Source organism: Aythya fuligula, chromosome 1, assembly GCF_009819795.1.
Source record: "Aythya fuligula isolate bAytFul2 chromosome 1, bAytFul2.pri, whole genome shotgun sequence".
NCBI classification, from domain to species: Eukaryota; Metazoa; Chordata; class Aves; order Anseriformes; family Anatidae; genus Aythya; species Aythya fuligula.
The window spans coordinates 109,930,978-109,951,741 of record NC_045559.1 but is presented as its reverse complement, the minus strand read 5'-3'; the positions used below and the strand labels follow the sequence as shown (position 1 = coordinate 109,951,741).

General features: G+C 38.8%; 1 protein-coding gene across 3 annotated transcripts in view; it reads left to right on the top strand.

Annotated features, from left to right (window-relative positions):
* The window catches only part of USP25 (ubiquitin specific peptidase 25), a 95,677-nt gene that overhangs the window by 5,917 nt on the left and 68,996 nt on the right, over nt 1-20,764 (top strand). For all 3 annotated transcript variants that reach the window (XM_032182757.1, XM_032182748.1, XM_032182739.1), the window contains exons 2-3: nt 14,799-14,876; nt 15,950-16,094. In XM_032182757.1, coding sequence (XP_032038648.1) covers nt 14,799-14,876; nt 15,950-16,094 — 223 coding nt within the window. The remainder of the gene's footprint in view (nt 1-14,798; nt 14,877-15,949; nt 16,095-20,764) is intronic.

Here is a 20,764-nt window from a genome sequence, read left to right as displayed (position 1 = left end):
AAAGTTGAAGCTTTTCCGATGTACTTTTTTAAAAATTGTTGGATTATTAAAAAAATACAAGAACATACAGTGACAAAGTAGCTTAAAGCTGAGGCTGAGCTACTGAGATAGTTTATTGCTGAGTGGGATAGCTGGGGCATGCCTTGCATAATGGGACAAACTCAGGCTTTATGCAAAGCAAAGGGAAAAGATTTTTTTGTTTGTTTGTTTTTTGTTTTTTCCCCTCCAGTTTTCTGCATCAGGTTGGCAAAGAGCATCTCTTAATACTTTTTGTGAACAGTTGTAACTCTTAATTTGGCAACAACATGTTCCAAACGGTATCTCTCTGATTTTTATAATGTATTTATTACAGCATTAATAAAAGGCAATGATTGTTGTCATAAGCTGTGTTGTGCCAATGCATTTAAGCCCAGGTTGTAGGTAAAATAGAGAGCAGCTGTCATTTGTGCCATGCTGAGTGCAGCCATTTAATGCTGCATTTTTACAGCATTAAAATTTCCACATCCTTATTGTATTGCAGGCTTTGTATTTCTTTAGGTCATCAAAACTTGCAATAGATTGACTAAGGACTCTACAAACCATCATGAGAAAATATTCATGCAGCTTTCTGAGTGAGCCTGTCTGTACTGCCTTTTTGCCCTAGGTAACTATCCCAGTTTTTAGAAATGCATACGGGGAGTGTAAATCTCACTCTACACTGGGAGTGATTGAGGCACTCATGCTGCCTTCTACTGATAGCTGTGGGGCTGTATCCTCTGATAGCGGGGTAATTTTAACGTAATAAACTATGTAGTAGTTTTCCTGGTGAATGTGGTGCAGAGTCTCTGGTTTTAGGCTTTAATAGGAATTAGAAGTTAAGCAACAACTTGAGTCAATAGTGAGATTCCTGAGAAATGCTGTGAAGAAACAATCTGAACCTAAGGTAGTGAAAAAGACAGATTGACATGCAATTTCACTAGTAAGACACTACAGTAACATCAGGTGTCTGCAGCAAGTCTGGTGATTTCTTGTCTATGTAATTGTGGATTTGCTTTCTGTATATTTAGTAACATCACTAATTCCAAGCAGTATAAAAATTTAATTTATTTACACTCAGACTCCTGCAATTTAAGAATACTTTTTTTTTTTTCTTCAGTTAGGTATCATTTTTTTTATTGTTTTCAAACTGTCCTTAGCTATGTACTTTTGCTTGTCTTTGATATAAATGGTTGAAATGTATGAGAATGTTGAAAGCCATCAGCAGGAGGGTTTTCCTGAAAGTGGATGTTATCTGTTGATGGGACTTGAGCAGAAACAGCAGTGTCGTGAGAGATGGCAACACTGAGTTGCCACAGTTTGAACATACGTCGCCTAAGTACAGGTGTTAGAGAGGTGGCATCCTATCAAGGTGCAATGTGAATAAGATGAAGGCTGGAGTGCAACTAGGTTAGCTCTGGAAACAACACCTGACAGCAATTTGGGTATGTAAGACATTTTATAAAGTAGCAGAAATATCCGTGTGCAAATTCTGATAGTTTTTTTTTTTTCTTTCAGAGATGCGCTGCTTTAACTTAATGCTTTTGTTTACAGTAGGTTTCTGAATTATCTTAACTGCTAGATTCTTGCCGAAAAACTTAATACCCTGCACAACATTTGTTTTAACCCATTTCGTATCAACAAATTGGCAACAGTCAAGTTTATCAAAGTTCAGTTTCTAAGCAAATGCAGATTATTCTTATAACATCCTTGAGTAAAATTTTCTTAGCCGTCAGGTGAAAGCATATGCGTATATTCACACTTCTTTCTTTTAAGTCTTACAGTAAGCACATGTAGACAAAATGATACATTTAATAGCAGCTTTTCAGAGAGCCAGTAGTGTTTTAAAGACTTGATCCATAGCTATTTAATTGACCCCTATGTCTTGCCTCAGTCTAGGCAGAATTTGTGGAAATTAACACATCATATAGTGCCATTATATGTGTCTGTGGCTTCTTCCTACCAATTAATTTGTCATAATTTCACTTGTGTTGTACCCCATAATCCATAGGGTTCCCTTTGATTTAAACAGGACGTTGACTTGTCATTAGTGTCTGAGACTTGAAAGTTTTGGTTTATGAACTGTGTAGCTATACTTAAAGCCATTTATTACTTCTGGTGAATAATAAATGATAGGCTTGAGTTTGCACATGGTTTCTGTGGTAGCCATTCTCACAGCTATGCGAGTTCAATAAAAGCGAGGTATCTGTCATGAAGACCTCTGTTCTTATACTCAAACCAAAAATGACTTTGTTCCCATTTCAAAAAAATGCTTTTATGAGTTCATTTTGAGAAGTTGAGTTTTACTGTGGTAAGCCAGGATAAAAAGTGCTGTTTGGAAGCTGAACGTAGTACTCATGTACATCCAGGTGTATGCTGTTTGAGTGCTTTAAAATGAACAGCTGGAAAAGGATGGGTATGCACAGGCACCTGGTGTTCTTTGCTGAAGAGGAGATGATGAGAACAGACTCCTACTCTGCTTTCCTTTTGTGTTCAGTTTCATTTTATTAATGAAAGATAAATTTCTTATGGGAGCAGAGTTCTTGGCAGTGAACTTTGTATTAAAAACAGAACAAAACAAAGTGGAAAAAAAAAAAACACAACAAAACACTTTCCAAAGTGCATAGGTATAAGTGGCCTTAGATGACTGAATAGCATGTATTTTGTTGTATCCTAGAAATCCTGTGTTATGACTGAGAAAGTGTTTCTTTATTTTGCTGACTTCAACTATTTTTTTTGTACAGAATTAAGGTAAAATATGAGTGAAGCTTTTAAGCTTGTAAATATGATTTTTAAAAAAAGTTAGCTTTTGAACTGCTTGTGGAGTTCCATTTCCCTTCTCGGAATTACCTGCTTTCTCATTTGTAATATTCTTCACGTTTTGATTTTGTTTCTCATGTAATTCCTCCAACATAGGGTCATGCTATTTCCATTTACTTTCCCACTAGCGATTTCTCTTCTTATGTTAGAACCTTTTCATTATTTGGTGGTAGTCATCTGCAAGTTTGTTTGATTCAGGCACCTATGTTTATTGCTTTTTTCCCCCTTTAAACAGGATACTGGAATTAAGCATTCTCTTTACCTCTATGTTCCTTTATTTGTTTGGAAGGTAAAAAAAAAAATAAAAATAAATAGCTATCATTTTACTGGAAAGTTTTAAAAGTTCCCTCTATTCTTTCATGTGTTTTATGGGACTTGGCAAAAGGCACAGAACATCTCTTCTGACAACCATGGTTGAACCAAAATCAACCCTCACCTGAAGCTGATGGGGCTGCTGTGTTGGGTACCAGTCTGCTGGCCGACTGGATAACCTCTGGGCTTATTGATGCTAAAGACGGACAGATTTCCCTGCTCATCAGCAGTTCTGGCTCCTGTTACCTTGGCATGTTGCCTTGGAGCTTTTTCTAGGTCTGATTTAAAGACTGGTGACTGTGCCACCTACTTTCCAGTGCTGGTGGGGGTGTGTATGCAATGTACAGACTCTGCTGCATTACTTGAGATCAGGGAAGGATTTTGCAGCTGCCTTCTATCCCCAGCAAACACGCTGAAGACTTTTGCTTTGTGACCTTCTGTGGAATAATTGTCAGAGGTGACTTAGAAATTAAACTTACATTCATATTTTAAAGAAAAGGTACAGCATTGAAGAAGCTTCCAGGGTAGAGTGTAGCTGTATTCCATAGATGGGCCTCCAACATTAGATGTTGACCACACCTGGGGGAACTTGGTGTGCTGACTCTAAAAGGAACTGTATGGAGCATGGAGACAGCACAGCCAGGCTCTGTGATAGGATGGGAACTTGAAGGTACATCAGAATTGATAAGCTGCATCTTTGTTACTCTGGGACAACAGCCTGTCATGTTTTTGACAAAATGCTGTCCTTTTGGTGAACTTTGCTCATTATAGTATCATTATAACACCAAAACACACCTCCATCCCAAAAGCTACCCACCTCCAAGGTGGAAACATGTCTCAATGAGTTTGTTCTTTAATTTTTTCTAGTCTATACCTTTAAAAGCAAAGCGAGAAAATTTCACACCAATCATAACAAAGGTATGTATGACTAGAGTCACTCAAGGTCTACCTGAAAGATAGGAAATAATATAAATTAGTTTAAGGGAGACAGGATGTTAGGCAAGATACCATCGTGTAAGGGAAGATAACATTTTGACTTCTGGGACCAGTTGATGGGCTGAGCCTCTCTTTTCCCCCATTGGGACACTTTTGGGTAAGATCCAAACGCTTTGGTTATGCCAAGTGCACCCTGTGAAACTTAGGAATCTCTATAGAGTTGCTTTATATCTTTTAATGTGTTTGTAGCCAGGCAGAGCTACTCATACTCTTGGTATTTGCACGTGCTTTGCAGACAGTGAATCCATCACTGGCATTCCAAAGAACCTGTGTATCTGTTGCTGTAATGAATTGCACTACTCGTTAATCCAGCCATGGTAGTTTTAATTGAATGTGACCAAACTCTTTAAGTGTGGCCATGGTAGTTCATGGAATGCAATTAGACTGAGGGTGTGTTACGTTATTTGTGTATCCGTAATCGTGATAATTCAGTACCCTGAATGCAACCGGACTTACAACGATGAATCAGGCATCACTCTCAATTAATGTAACCTTTTAACAAAATACCTTTGAATGGAAAATCATTGGAAATTTTGCTATTGATGTATTGATCTATTGTTTGATGGGGAAATGTGTTGACATAACGATGTTGCTAAGAAGGCGACATATTTAAATTTTCCACATTGAAAGTTACTTTTCAAAACAGTCAACTCTTTAGAGTAGTCTTTCATACACCTTTAGCTCAAGTCAACCTGCAAGGTTTGACTGTATGATGATGGGTGGCGGAGAGTCACTGCTGGTGGTACTGCTATGACACCACTGAGACACAGGACTGGATTGCAACAAATGGCAGGTAAAAACCACAGCGGTCAGAAGTTTCATGAGACCACGTTCAGCTTTCTCCCTGGGGGCTGAGGCAAATGTGTGTTTCAATATGACATAATTCAAAGTTCATTTAAAAAAAATCTTTTTGATTTTCTTTTTTCTTTCTCCTTGAAATAAACTGGCCTGGAAAAAGTCAACTGTCTTCTGTGGAGAACACTGCTAAACTCACTATTTTTTGGATTGTGAAGTAGTAAAATTATATGCTGATCCTTGCTACAAATCTCAACACATATTTAAATACTACAGTGTCTTTGTATTGTTTTAGTGTTGCTTTAGTTCCAGTGTCATCTGCAGCTGTCCAGGTTGCTATTCCCTACTGCAAGTGGAAGCTACTCACTCGCCTTCACGGGCCAGGTGCCTGTCACCTTGCATGCTGGGGCATAGTGTCTGCAGGGGCTTGCTGGTGCCTGACTTCAGAAAGGCTCTTCTGCAAGAGAAGAAGGGGCTGTTGGCAGGCCACAGCCTTGCAGGCCACCTCTCAGGTAGCGCCCCAGGTTTTGTCTGACTTCATGTTATCAGTAGACTCGTTCTTTTTCCCTCTCAAGCTAACAAGATGCGTCTCTTCAGAACTTCATATAAAATGATCAGTATGAACAGGATAAGTTATAAAATAGCTCAACTGAATGCTGAAAACAATGGTGCATCTCTTTTCTGATGGGTTTCCATTTGCTAACGCAACCGTGCCGAGATGCTGCGGGGAGGGAGCCTACTGGGCCGCAGCAGGAGCGGCCATGTTGCAGGTGCACCTCACAGCAGCGCCCACGGCCCTGTGGGGACCGGCAGGGGCAGCTCCTGTCAGATACTGTGGACTATTTGTAATAAAGACTGGTCTTAAAACAGTGCAGTTCAACTTCTATTTAGGATTTTCATGCTGTCCTGTTCTGAAAGCGATGAGGTGGACTCTTTGGTGTTTAACAGCTGCAGTCAAAGTGATCTTTCTGGACTGGAAGACTTAAGCCACGGAGCAGGGGGCAGCACATGGCTTCAGTATGTGCAGGAGCAGGTCTTGGTGTGCATATGTACCTGCTGTGCACTTTTACCCTGTAGAGCTGCATCAGGAGTGTTTGATCACTGCAAGCGCTCTGTTGCTGTGCTAATTTTATATTCCCCTTTTGTTGGAGTAAGTTTTCTGCAGCAGTGCTGAAATAGGACAAACATTACAAGAGACTTTTTTTCCCCTTCGGTTTCTCTCACTCAATTAAAAATAGGATTAAAACAAAAGCAGAGAAACAATTCAATCTCAGAAGGCTGTTGTTCCACAACAGTTTAATCCAGCCTAAATAGGCACAGCCTTGATCTTGTCCTCTCCCTCACGCCAGCTCTGGCTCTCACTAAGTCAGCAGGAAATTAATTAAAAACAAAGAGCAGCTTTCTGCCAGCGTAGCAAGAGCCTGGGCTGTCCTCCTGCCGCAGTTTCGGGCAAGTGGTGCTGGCCGAGAGGGAGGAGAGCACGGCACCTGGCCGCATCCGCGTGGGCTGACGCTGCAGGGAACCACAACCTGGGAAGCACAGCTGCCTGTTCAGAAGCAGCTTGTGGTCTGACAGCACCTTTAGACCTCGCTGTTTGCAGGTAGTGCAGAGCCTGGGATCCCGCTGGTTTGTGCTTGCAGCTTCCAGAGTTTGTTTGTTTATTCCTAGAGTAGCTGTTGTCATTACAAGAATGGCAGAGTGAGAAGAAAAGACTAGCCTGATGGTTTTTGACTGGGAACTCTTCCTTACTGTGCAGAACACAGTGTGAAATCGTGATAGTTGTCTAGAAAAAAATAATTAAAACAAAACAAACAAACCACTTGAGTGGGCCAGCAGAACTGCCACCTTGGGTTGAGAGGTAGCTTTTAGCCTTCCAGTGACAAACGGGTAATAAATGGGTGATGAGAGGATTGCGAAGTCTCTCAAATGTGAGCCAGAATAGCTTGTGTTTGGCATGGGGGGTTGAGCTGCGGTTGAGATGCACAGAAAACATCTGAGCAGGAAGCTGAAAGTGTGAATCTCTGCAGCACTGTTTTAGACCTCGGAAAGACAAAGTTTCATGAATTCTTCATGCATTCAAACGGACACTTGTAATAGTTGGTAGAGTAAAATATCCTGGGCAGTAACTTCTGTGAGGAGAAAGCCTGTGTTTTAGTGACATTGTATGGGCAGACAGACACTGTAAAAGTTCACATTTAGGAATGAAGGTCACTGTCTATAAATGGAAGAAAAAATTAAAAAGAACCTTTTACAACGGAAAGTGTCCAGGAGTCATTGTAATAATAACAATTGCAATTAATATCTATATGAAGAGTTGGTTGTGTGTCTGTCATCCTCTATCTTCCTCCTCCTTTCTGTCTGTATAATGTCACCTGTCACTGAGCCCATTGGTTTTTATTTGCTGTGGCTTGTGTATACTATTGGAAGCTCTCTTGATGCTGGGGTCTGAACGCATTGACGTGGGATGGGGATGTGAACTGAAGTTCAGACATGCCGTTGGGATGTGGCATTGCATTGCCTGTGGCTGGATTCCCAGGGGAATCTTTCTGAATTTTGCACATAGTTTGCAGATAACGTGTGCTTGTACTTTGAAAGACTCACCACTGGTACTTCTTATAACCCACAAGATTTTAATGGGAATAGAGAGATTTTTGCTAATTGTCTTTTTGCTAATAAATTGCTAATTGACTTTTGCTAATTTTGCTAATTGAGTGTGTAAGAATCAAAAGCAATTTTTGTGAGAGGGCAAACTTTCACACAGCAATTTGATTGACTGCAACTTGAAATTTAACTTATACCTAGTTAAGCAAGTGTAAAGATTTCATTTGTGTACATTAGTTAAGTCTTAGAGTTGACATTACGATGATAACAGCAGAGTGACAAGCAATAAAACCGTAGCTTGACAGTGTTTTGTTGGGACATTCTTCCTCTTGTGCTGAGCTGGATGTGAAAAATGGTGATGGTGGTTTAAAACACTCAGACCTCAAAACTCTCAATGATTTTATGTTTCTGACACCTTTCATGATTTCAGTGTAATACTAAGACTGATGTCTGTTCTTGATTATAAGCCTGTCACTGAAGTTGGTTTATGAATAGTTATCAGTGAGAATCAGAAATGTGGAACTAAGCAATTCTTTGCATGCTTCATTCAAGCAACAGTGTTATAAACCAGTTCACAGACTAATTTTAAGAAAGAACTTCTGTTACTTTTTTTCTGTTTGTTCCTTTTTTTTTTTTTTTTTTTTCTTTTTTTTTCTTCGTTTGGAGGATTGCTTTTAAGCCCTGGTGCTTTGATGGAAATTGAACTGGCTCGAGAGTCATGCACATTTTTGTTGTGGTAGATCACACCGTTCATTATCATATTGCTGTAAGCTGGTTTAAATGGCTTTGCTGCCTTTCTAGTCCTTACTCGTGCTTTATCTTTATAATGACTATACCTAATGCCTTCAGACACTGATTTTATTTTTTTAATTTTTAATTTTTTTTTTTTACTGGGGAAAAATCTGTTGGTAATGTAAACTTAGTATGTTTAGCTGTAAGCCAGGTAGTAAAACAGTAGGGCAGTTGAGTTGGAATCTAGAGCTGAGCTTCAGTACTTCTGTGGTCTGAGAGGAAACAATACAAAATCCACTACGCAGGTTTGAGGAAATATGTTTCTGTTGCTTTTTGAATGCAGGTGATGATTTGGCTCGCATTTAACTTTTGTTGTTTTATAAATATGTGTAAGTATCTGAGCCAGGTTTGCCCTAGACTTAATGTCAGTAAATAGAAACTCTTCAAAATCTCATTTAAACAGTTTAAATATTAGATACCTTGAACTAAAATAAATGTAAATGTTATATGAAGAAGACAGTAGATGAGATTTTTGCTGGTGAATACACAAGGCTGAGAACAGTGAGTATTTACATGAATGCGTACTTCGTGTTGTGTGGAATCCTTAATGTTCAATCTTGAAATTCATTGCAAAGCCACTTGTTAAAGCGCGTTCAGTTGAAGTAGTGCAGCTTTGTTACTGTTCATGGAAACCATAGAAATGTGGTGAGTATTCTGAGTGTAGTCTTATGATGAATATAGGCTACGTAACACTATGATTAAATGGGATCCTGCCTTTAATTTCTCAGGGAGGACTGTACGCACATAAGTGATGCGTTCAAGCCTTTTCCCCCATTAAACTTTTTGTTTGATCCAGGCTGTGGTTGGTGTGTCCTTCTGCTTCCTTGAAATAAGTTTGCTCACAGTCCAGCACCCAGTGGGTAGCTGCCCGCTTCGCACAAACTGCTGCTGTAGTTGGCAGTTTTGGCTGCAGCGCTGTCACAGGCTGAAAATTTGAAGTCTCTCTGCACATTCTTGTCTCTCTGCAGGTGACTTTTTTCCAAGCCAACGCTTGGGGTGAAATTTGCATTTGCGTGTGTATAAAAATAAAATGGTATTCTTACCTACTTTTATAATGGATACAATGCCATGCGAGAGGTTTCTCTGTTCATGACTGAACAAAAGGAAGCCCAGTTAGTAGATACCAGGCAAGGAAACCTAATCCCACCATGCTTTAGCAAGGTGCTGTAAGAATCACAATGGTCAGTGCCAGTGCAGTGATTTAACTTGGTCTTCACACTAAAAATATACCGCATTTTTAAATTTATGTGGATATGTATACACACTTTCAAGTTTATGTATTCATGTCTGTTCTGTGTATACACACACTGAGAAAAATCGTCAGGACAGTGATGGTAGGAGCACAGACAAGCATTCTGGAGTCAACTGCGTGTTACCCAGTGTTGAAACTTTGTCTCCTCATTGAGGGAGCTAGCTTTTGTTTGCCTGGATGGAACTTGACCAACATCTTATGTAGATGATGCTCAATGTATCGGTATTGCTGGAAATCATAATGCTCAGCAGTGCTTGGGGGCCTTTTAACTGGTCCTGGTTAGTAATTGAGGGCCTTTGGTATGCTCGTACTTTTTCAAGTTTTCTATTTTGTATTGTTTTTGGCAGACACTTAAAGCCTATATGTGGAGGATTTCATTCCTCTCATCTCTCAGTATTCTTCTCATTACTGCAGCATCACGTGATGAAACTAGCTGCTTAGCTACTTGTCTGTGATTCGCACCGTTAGCAGGTCCTCTTCAGCTCAGGTCACACCAGAACAGTCTATAATATAAAATAGCTTCTGCAATCTCACTTGGGCTTTCCTCCAGCAAATAGCTCTTTCAGATCAGCATTGCTTCGGAAAGGAAAGTAAGCAGGTTTTGTGCAGAGGGAAATGAGTTGAGATGCTGTTCTCAGCGTTTGTCCATGTGAGTTTTTTTTTTTTTTTTTTTTTTTTTTTTTTTTTGTCCCTATTAAAGTATTCATTCCTTGAGAAGGAAAGGGTTCGTGTAGTTCATTTTTGTTACGTATTTTTCTTTAAGTGGCCTTTGTTGCAAGGCACCGCTTTCACCTAGTAATGGTTGGACCATCTAATTTATTACTAAACAGATGACTTCTCCTATACTTGGAAACTGGTGAGGGTTGTTTTATTTTCTAAGTTTTAAAGTGCTTGTGTTGCAAATACAAATATTTGGATGTTGCCACAAATAAAGCCAAAGCTTACATGTACTTCTTTAGAAGTTTAAGAATCGAGGAATAAACAGATGAAAATGTGACTATATTTTTTTTTCAAATTTATCTGCAGTATAATTCAGAATTAGTCAATTTATGAGATTCACATTATCAAAAATGCATTTAAAAGTTATCAGAGTTTACAGTGTTGTTGTGGAACTAATTTGGACACGGTATCTTCCTAAGCAGATAATAGTGTAGATCCTTTTCTGCTCCACTAGCACTGGCACAGCCACTGAATGTGCTATTGTGTGAGGTTATAAACCAGATAATCTTAATTGGGCATTTCCTGAGAGGAAGGGAGGGATGGCTGAAAAAGGAAAGAATTGGAAATAAGGGCATGCATTCCTAATATACAAATTTGGCATTTGTCCAGGAAAACGGGAGAATTTCCTGTTAGTTAAGATCTTCCAAGAGCTGAAAGCTCCGGGATACATACCACGTACCTTGGAGAGGCAGAGGAAGGGGGAAGGCTGGGAACAGCTCGTGCAAGAAAGCCCTGGGGAACTGGATGCTGCGTTATGTGCCGGGATGGGGCTGTGGGCAGCTGCAGTTTGGGGCAGCTGTAGTAGCATCTGTAGTAGCATCAGTGGACCTTGGTTGGCCATTGCTGAGTCAAGGACTTGGGTTACCCTGTGGCATTTGCACCAGCAGAGCCTGCTGGCACAGACCACATCGTGGAGCTTTCTTAGAGCCCTTGGCCAAACACAGTTGAAGCTGCTTGGAGTATGTGTGTGTGTGTCTTGTGTAGGCACGAAGCAGTACACGTACACGGTGGGTATATGTGGAGTTCTTCCTAACTAAACTGCAGCATCTGTGCTATAGATAAACGATGTCAAAAGATTTACTGTCATGTAAATTTGAAACTCTGGGGGAGAGGATGGCAAACAGCAGTGGGTGTAGGCAAATAAGCTGAAAGAATGGAAGTGGATTTCTTAGCACCAGTGGCTGTGCCTGGCTCTGCTGGAGTAATCGGTTGGATCTGTGTTAGAAGAGAGGGGCTGCTTATTAGGTCGAGCTGAAGTGCAGTGAGTTCTGGTCCACAGTTTGAGCCTCTACTAATGCAGGGTTGGAGAGAACACAGAATCAGGGAAGAGCTTCGCTGAAAAAAGAAAGCAACTGATTTATGTTAAAGCTGATAGTTGTGTATTGAATCTCCCCCACTGACCTGATTGCAGTAACATATATTAATATAGATGCTTCAGACACCTGCAAATGCTTGTATGCTGCTGCCTTTCTTATTTTTAAGCTGTAGCATGACCTCTGAGGTTTTGGGTGGTTTTAGTAAGCCTTTCAGTGAATGACAATCATTCATGGTATTCTTGGACATTTTAGGGTTTATATGCTGCGGTCACTTCAACTCAAAGTATGAATGAGGAAAGGGTCTGATCGTTATTCATAGATAGTAATTGTCTGCACTGCCCTGAGTAATGAAAAGGAGCGGAATTACCTGTATGGATATAGTTCCACGGGTGATAACGAACCAGCAGTACAACAGTAAATGAGAGTAATGGCGAAGTGAAAGATGCAGTTGCAGGAGAGATCTGTGCGCAGCGGGCACGATGCTGGTACCTCGGGTTTGAGAGGGGAGAGCGGTGAACACGTGGCAGAGAAGGCACCAGCCTGGTGCAGTGCTGGGGGGCGTTCGGCTGCCTTACGCAGCTTGAGCTGTTTCCAAAGGCCTGTTAGTTTCCATTTCAAGTGTCAACGTAAAACACTGATGAGGCGCAAGCCATTTAAATTATACTTAAAAAATTTTTTTTTCAGTTTCATTTTTATTTTTTCCTCCTCTTCCAGGAAGTGATACATACCGTTATCTTAAACCTCTGTGTGATTTGAAACAGCTCAATTAGAAATGAATGGCAGCTTGTCCACATGTAACCTGAAAGCCAGAAATGTCTGAATCAGGTGTCTGTGGCCCCAGAGCAGTTTAGCTGCCTGTAAGGTAATCGGGATAACTGTTAATTTTGCTCTCAATATCTGTCATTTGTAACTAGGATGTTTATGGATTCTCCGTGTTGTTTACTCCGTTACCAGTCAGCAATTCGTGAGCTCAGTGCTTGAACTAATATATATATATGTTTATGCCTTATACATATATATATTTAAATATTTAAGTCATCTCTTGATGAAGACAGACCATCTCCGGGCCTGGGTCTGATCTGTGAATTGCCTGTCCTTGGGAAGGGGGCTTCAAACCACAGCTTTGCACCAGAATACTGAAATCTGGATGTCAGCTACAGAAGTCTAGGATGACATGGCACGGCTGTGCTCATAAATTAGCAGCCAATATTTTGAACTGCTGTGAGGTTGTTTGTTGGTAAACTGTCTCTTCTGCCTTTTCCCAGTCTCTGTGAGCAACAAATATCCTCCAGCCCTCTTTCATAGCCTTTCCAACTCTTGTGTGTATTGCGGAAGATACAGAAATTTGTTATAACTCAACATTGTAATTTATTTTACAACTATTTTCCATTTTAGTAACCGTCATGTTGGTAGCAAATAGAAAAAGAAATCAGTTCTGCTGCTGTGCACTGCCCTTGAATTGCTCCTTCCAGTTTTAATGCTGTTGTAATTACTTTTCCCAAATATTCTTTCTTCATCTTCTTTTTTTTTTTTTTTTCTTTGCTTCTTGCCAGACCCAGGGACAGGAAAGTAACTTTACAGGGGAGACAAGTTCTGCTTTTCTGCTTTTGTACAGTGCTGTGAAATGTGTGGCGTAAACAAACAGGGGGACGAGGGGACAGGGGTAGAGCGGGATTTTGTTTGCCTGCATCCCTTTGCTTTCCTCATGCCACTAGCAGGGCTTTTAAAAAGGAAAAGAAGAAAAGTAAATTGGATTGTTAACAGTGTCCCTTAGGATCATAAGTGAAGGGAGGATTGTGTATGTAATTCATAAACATCCTGAACTATACGCCTTCTATTTCAACTTATTAGGGCATGAAGTAGTGCCTGCCAGGTTAATTTCACACTGGGGAATTCAGCATTCATGCAGCTCTTAATTTCCTCCTCTATACAAAGCTGTGATAAGGAGAGAATAAGGCTATTTGAATATTTGGTTCCAAATAATTCAGTCTAAAGAAAAGTATTTTAGAAGTGGTCGCAAGACAATAATTGTTGTTTTTTAATGGAATTTGGAGAGCAACATGAGAATGTTTTTTTGTCACTGATAGAAAACATGCTTTTTGTTGAGCAAACAAAACCCTGTGTTTTACAAAATCTTTTCTTTTATAGATGAAATTACTGTTTTGGGTTCAGGATGTGGTGGGCAAACAACAGAAAACGAAAAACCACTTGCAAATACCACCAAGCTTTTCTCCGTTCCCTGTCTTCCAAAGGAAGAATGGAATTGTTTAGTTTGGAACAATGGTTGATCCTCTGTGTTTTCATGGTTTTAATTGTTAGGATGCTTTTAATGGTTAAGTGAAGTTCAAGGATTATCCCAGCCTAGTGCCTATTTTTGCTTCTGTGATGTGATATCCGAACATGAGTGGAGGGAGTCAGCTGTTGGCTGTAAACAGGGGTGGGAACAGTTTTGTTTAAAAACAGCAAAACAAAAGCTCAAAATTCACATGAAGTGAATGTAGAAGAGCTGCTTAACCTCTTGCTCTTTCTAACTGCAAGCATTACTTGAAGCTCAGTCACGGACACTGACTGATTCTCAGTTTGTGAGAGTTGTTATCAGCTGGTCTTGGAAGGTAGTTAAGACAGATTCCCAATGTTTTGCTTTAGTCTTTTTCTTAAAAAGCAATACTTTTTATACTTTTATAGTATCTCTTTTAAAACACAGAGATATCCAGTGAAGATGAGTTTCTGTGTTTTGAGGTTTGAATGGCTGGGAACTGTGTATGTTAAGGAAATGCTGGGGTTGAGAGTAATTGGGAATTGAATAAATTGGTTTTGACGGGAGTTCAGTAAATTATTTCCCCTACTGCCACTGAAGACCAAGTTAGAATTTCATTTGTTTAGGAGGGCTAATTGTGGCTTTATGTAGGCCCTTTATACTGATGCTGTATAAGCTCGCTCATCATTCTTTTGTAAAAACAAACAAACCCCATCAAATTTGAGAATTAAAAGTGCTCAAGTTGCAGGAGCTAAACCAAACTTGGATAATACAGTCTCTCCCCCTTTAGTGGTACATAAAGCGTATACTTGGTGGTACATAAAACGTATAAGAGATGTTTGTAGAGAAGCATGCGCGTCAGTAGCAGTGGTTTTGCTGTAACTTGGCTCTTACCTTATTTTTCATCTGTTCGTGTTTTTAGCACCAGCAGACGTTTTTGAATCAGCTGAGGGAGATCACTGGTATCAATGACATCCAGGTACTACAACAGGCACTGAAGGTAAGGTGGATGTTGGGAAGTGTCCAACTTGTAGCTGAATGTGTACCTCCTGTCATTAACTGATTGTGAAAGCCATAGAACCGCATCCTTTCTTCACTTCTCTCCTTACCTATCTTGAATTATTTTTAGATGTATTTTAGGGGGAAAAAACTATTAATGATGGCTTGTTCACTTTAGAAGCAAGCCTGATCTGTTTTGATACCGAGATAAAAATTAATCTGGTGATCAAACATGAAAAGACAGGAATGGTATGACTTGCCTGGAAGGTAACCTTTGGCTCAAGTGTTTGATATACTTTGATGCTAGTACAGCTGCTTGACACCTGATGACTTAAGCTCTTTAATTGTTTTCTTATCAAGGTGTAGCAAAGTTTTCTAGCATGAACAGGTCCTGCTCAGCGTACAGAACAAAGAACTTCTGAATTTGTCACTCTTTGCTAACCTGGCATTGTTTCTCTGCTTCTGCAACCATCATAAATTCTTACACAGCTCAAGAGAGTTTTGATGCAAGTAAAGACCAGCAGATTTCTCTGTGATCTGTTTCCCGAAACAGATATAAATAAAAATCCACTGTATCCAACAAGCAGACCTTTTTAGTCACTTAAAAATAGAATATGAGCATTAAGTCAATTTAAACCATGTATATAGTTATTGCTTTTGATTGAGCTTAAGTCTTGTACACAACTGCCCTTCAAAAAACCGATACTTCTGGCCTTAAAATTGAAATGGTAGATTTTTGGAAGAATATGATTAACTGCTGTTGAAGTCTGTGAGAGTGGTCATTATGGAAGTTGATGGGTTGACCTACGCTACAGTATCTTTGTTTTTCTGTCATAGGTGGTGTTCTGTTGAAGAAAATTTTTATAAGCTGTTTTGTTTAGAAATCGTGAAATTTGCAGAATGCACAAGCTTGGAAATTTTATTTTCTTACCAGTAATTCACCTGAAAATATGATATGTCATTGATCTACTAAGTTGCTTGAAATGTTGTCCCTCATTGTTGACAAGAAAGTAAAAAAAAAAAAGGGGGTGAGGGAAGTCTCACTTCTTGTGTTTGTTTGTTTGTTTGCTAAAGGACAGCAATGGTAATTTGGAGTTGGCTGTGGCTTTCCTCACTGCGAAGAATGCCAAGGTGCCCCAGCAAGAGGAGGCAACTTACTATCAGACAGCACTTCCTGGAAATGACAGATACATCAGTGTGGGCAGCCAGGCAGACACGAGTAGGTATTTTTTCATTTCATAAGATTAGTTTTAAGGCAAGGAAACTAAAAACTTGCCTGTAAGATGACTATTAATCTTGACTGATAATTCTTACTTAACAATTTTTAGAGTATCACTATCTTTATTTATTTCAACTTTTTTTTTTTTTTTTTTTTTTTTTTTTTAATTTAAGCTATCTTTTAAGTATTACCTTTAAATGTACTTATGGTACTTATGTACCTATCAGAGGGTGAGGGTGAATAACTGGGTTTTCAGTCTTTTTTTTTTTTTTTTCCTTCTCCTTTCCCCTCCCTGTTACAGGATTTATTTGTGGGCTTTACAGTACATAACTAAAGGCAATAGCTGGATAGTCTGACAGTCAAAAAAAATTTTTTTTGAGAAGAGTCTATTAATGCGTTTCTTAATATGCTTAAGAGTAGCTTCTGCCTAAAAGAGGTGACTTTTCCAGAGGGACAGGTGAGAGGGTAGCATCTTGTAGTGAAAGAGTAGGTTTCAGTATGTGAAATTAATATTAAAGTATTTAATTTTAAACAATTTTACCTGGTTTATCAACTAGGTAAACTAGTCCCAAAAACTTATATTTCTCTGAGTCTCACAGATTGAATTACTTTGCTTAGGTGTATAGTTAGTTTTATGGAGAAAAAGTAAGGAAATAAACATTAAAGCAACCATACTTTTTGTGCACTGGTGATGAGGAAACTACTGACAAGAGAACTTTTGCTTTCTTCTGGTCCTGCATATTCAGTGTGTCTTGCAAATATGGAAATGAAATAAAATAAATAAGGGAAATAAAAAGAAATTAAAGAAAGTTTTGCTGATGGATTTTAAAAATTTGAGTTGCTTGATGCTGTCTTTCCTTTCCAAGATTCTAAACGTAGTCATCCAGTCTTTTTAGTTAAAATATATATTAATCTTTTGGCTATGTGTGATGTATATCTTTGTAGCTTTTATGAAGTTACTAGAATTACTTAGCTTCAGGCACAGCAGGATTTTTTCTTTTATTTCACTAATATTGGGTTGGCAATGGTGGCAATATTTTAAAGAAGTTTATGTAGAACTCATTGTCAATTATACAGTTATCTTTTTGTCTCTGACACCTCAAAATAAACACCTTTTATTTTTATGTATTTACTTTTTTTAACTGGGTATGAGTTTATTCTCAACATCTCAGATCTGAAAACAGTGTTTTAATCGTCAGCATTATGAGCATCCTGTATAAAATACATTGTGCACTATTATTGGTTGAGGGTTGTATTAACCTTCTACTTTTAGAAAGAAAACACACACAAAAACCCACTACTTAGTTTTGTGACAAGAAATTGGCATTAAGTAAGTAGAGACTACTTTCTACGAACTTACAATGCTGTTGTTATCCAGTAATGAAGATCTACTGTGGCAGTGGAATAGTAAGCTGGATTCTCTTGCAATCTGTGTTTAATTAGATTTATTATATTAATCCCATTAATAGAAGTGTTTAGTTTTGGCATCATTTAATGTGCTATGCAACCTTATTGAAGATACAAGGTGAGAGGAAAGAGTCAAGCCTGCAGTGTCAATATTAACTGTGACTGATGATCAAACTGAAAAGAGCAATTCTTCAGTTGCAGATTCCAAGCTGGATTTCAAGATCTTCTCTTTTCTAGAGCACTGAAGGCAGACCTAAATTCTTTACAATTATATAGCACTCTAAGTCAGTAGTTAAGAAGTGCCAACTGTTGTTGAAACATTAGGCAGATGTTCTTGACAACTTTAATGTCTACTCAGCTCCTCATTGGCAAAAAAAATGAGAGCCCTTTGCCAACTTTTGCTGTTTCAGTTAGACTGAAAACCAGTTAGGAAATAAAGACATCTTGGCCAACTCTTCCTCATGTTGGAGGGACCCCAGGGCAAGAACTAAACATCTACAGCAAAGCAAAAATCTGAACCAATCTGATCATAGAGCCCTCTCCTCCATCTGTAAGGCAGAGTTCCAGTAAAAGCTTCTTGCAAAATCCTGCAGTTCTCTCATTGTGATTTCCTTTTCCGCAATTATTTTGATTATGAATTTAAAAAACGCAATATGTTTAATGTGGACAAGTTTCATGACCCTTTGTTGGTAGGTTCTATCACATTAGGGAGTCTCATGAAAGACAGTGGATGAAGGGAGAAGAGAGTGGAAGCATGGATACAGCTGGGAAAATACTCGGTAATGATAGCTTCAGTCATCAGCTCTTCCTTCTCAAAACAGTGCTATTACCACTTCTCATCATCCACGTGCAGTTGCTGACAGTACATGTATCTTGCCTTTCAGATTTGACCCTCTTTTCCTATCACACATAGGTGTAATTGCATGAAGATGATTATAACTCAGCCTTACTGTTTCTGACTGCTTAACTACGTGTGTGCATTTGGAGCCTAGGAAGTTATGAGTCACCTATGTTTGCAGTCCTACCAAGTTAGGACATTCAAACTGAGGATGATACAGGAACAGATAAATAACAGAACTGTCTTTTATAACCCACTCACCCATCCTCTCTTCCCCCTCCAAAAAAAAAAGGGGGGGGGGATGGACAAACAAACATCAGCCACTTATCAAGACTTTTGAATGTATGCTAGGTGGGCTTGACTGATGGCATTTCTTTGAAAAGGTTACTTAGTTAAGGGGTGAAATAAAAGTGTATATAACAGGAAATCATGCCTTAACAATCAGTCTGGATTGTGATGCATTGGTTCTATCAATTATGACAGTGGTTGTTCAACAGTTTGCGCAAGTAAATAGTATTCAGTATGTTAGAAGATATAAAGAAGCCCATATCCTGCTGTTAGCAAATGTGGCATTTCCGCATTGGCAAAAAGTATACTAGAGCCTGCATAAAGGTTTTGTCTCTTTAAAATCAGACTGACTTGCACAGTCAGTATTACTCATGATACTTGCCTTTTTGCCTGTTCAAAACAGTATGTGCAAGCACCTGCAAGTACAGCGTTTTCACGTCAAGTGATGCATGCTTTATTTGATCCCTTTGCAAAGGTGGTACTACCCTTTTTTAAGATGTAATCTGTAGGCTGAAAGTGCTTAAATATTAGGGTTGCAATGTACAAGTGAAACTTTTTAATCTCAGATCACTTTAATGTTCTGCTTAGTTGCATAAATCCTAGGCACTGTATTTAAAGCAAAGCCAAAGTAGTAGCATAGTAGTAATTTACAATATTTTCAGTTTCTTGATAGCTCTAGAAACTTCTTAATTTTTAATTTATTTTTAACATTTGTTCAGTGTATTTTTATCTATGGTTGCACAGCAGAACTATTGCATTTCCAAGCATTTATCCCTTTGCCTTCTCATTATTTGAGAAACTCGCAGAACCCAGGGTTAAAGGAAGCAGCAGAATAAAGAGAAGACATGTACTTTAGAAAAAGTGTTGTCTTTGAATAAAATAGCTGTCAAGACAAATTCTCTCCCGTCCTTATTTTGAAAATTCAAGAGTTCTGTCACAAAAACTGAATTATTAGTCTTTGGAATTGTGCGTTCCACAACCAAGACAAAAGACCTGAAGTCCTTTTATAAGGGCATACATAACTACAGTGTAGCTCTAGAATGCCACACACACAGGCATCAAGTTGTAGAATTCATTTCTTCTGGGGATCTGACTTATATATCATCACGCTCCTAGAGTTTAGGTCCTTTGCAGAAGTTTCAAAAAGTCATTCAATCAACCCCTTCCAACAAGGCACTCCTAACTGCACCTAAACTTACGTTTATATAATCTATTTTTTAACAACTCTGTTCCAAAGACACTGAAAAGTTTATAGAGTAGCTTGTTTAGTGTTTCAATGATCTTAATTTTTGACTCGTAATGTCTTATTTAAATTCCTTTTGCTTCAGGTTAAGCCCTTTACTCTTTGGGATATCCCATTTGGAGATCAGTACAGTTCGTTCCTTTTGTCTGAGATGAAATATTGCATATCTGAAGATTGTGTATCATGATGTTCCCTCAGAGTTTTCTCAGCTCAAGAATAAAGAGCTTAAATTATTTCTAAGTCTTTGGCCATGTATTCTATACCTAGTGTCATTTTTTTCCTCTCTTCTGGATCCTCTCTAATTGTTCTGTGTTTTTCTTGATATGTAATACTGAAAAGAAGAACCAACGCCGCAGCTGAGGTGTTTTTTTTTTTCCTTAAAAAAACAACCAACCAGCCAACCAAAAAAAAACAAACCACAAAACAATCCATAAACAAACCTAATCTATTTAAATGTCTGTGTCTTACTCTGTCGCTGTACCTCAGTGCAACACTTCAGATTTTCTTCAACACTATGATAATGTGAATTAAAAGTTAAATGTGGATCTGCTGTAGCTCTTAGATCCTTCTTGGCATGAGTCCTGGCCTGCACCATTTTGTAGCCATGCATTTTATTGTTTCTGTGAGCAGAATTTGACACTAGTTCCTTTTGTCACATTACCCAGCTTGGATATCACTAGGCCTCTTCATGATATTTCCTTCTATTTCAGTGATTATTTGTTTAATCTCTTATCCAGTTTCCTGGGAGTGTCTCCAGTTTGATATGGAAGGGTCTCTTCTTCAAAATGTCAGGATTCTTGTACCTTGAGGCTCTCCTTTCATCTTAGTAATTCACATGTTCCTTTATCCCTCCTTCCAGTCCTTGCCAGTGTGAGAATCATCATTTCAACATGC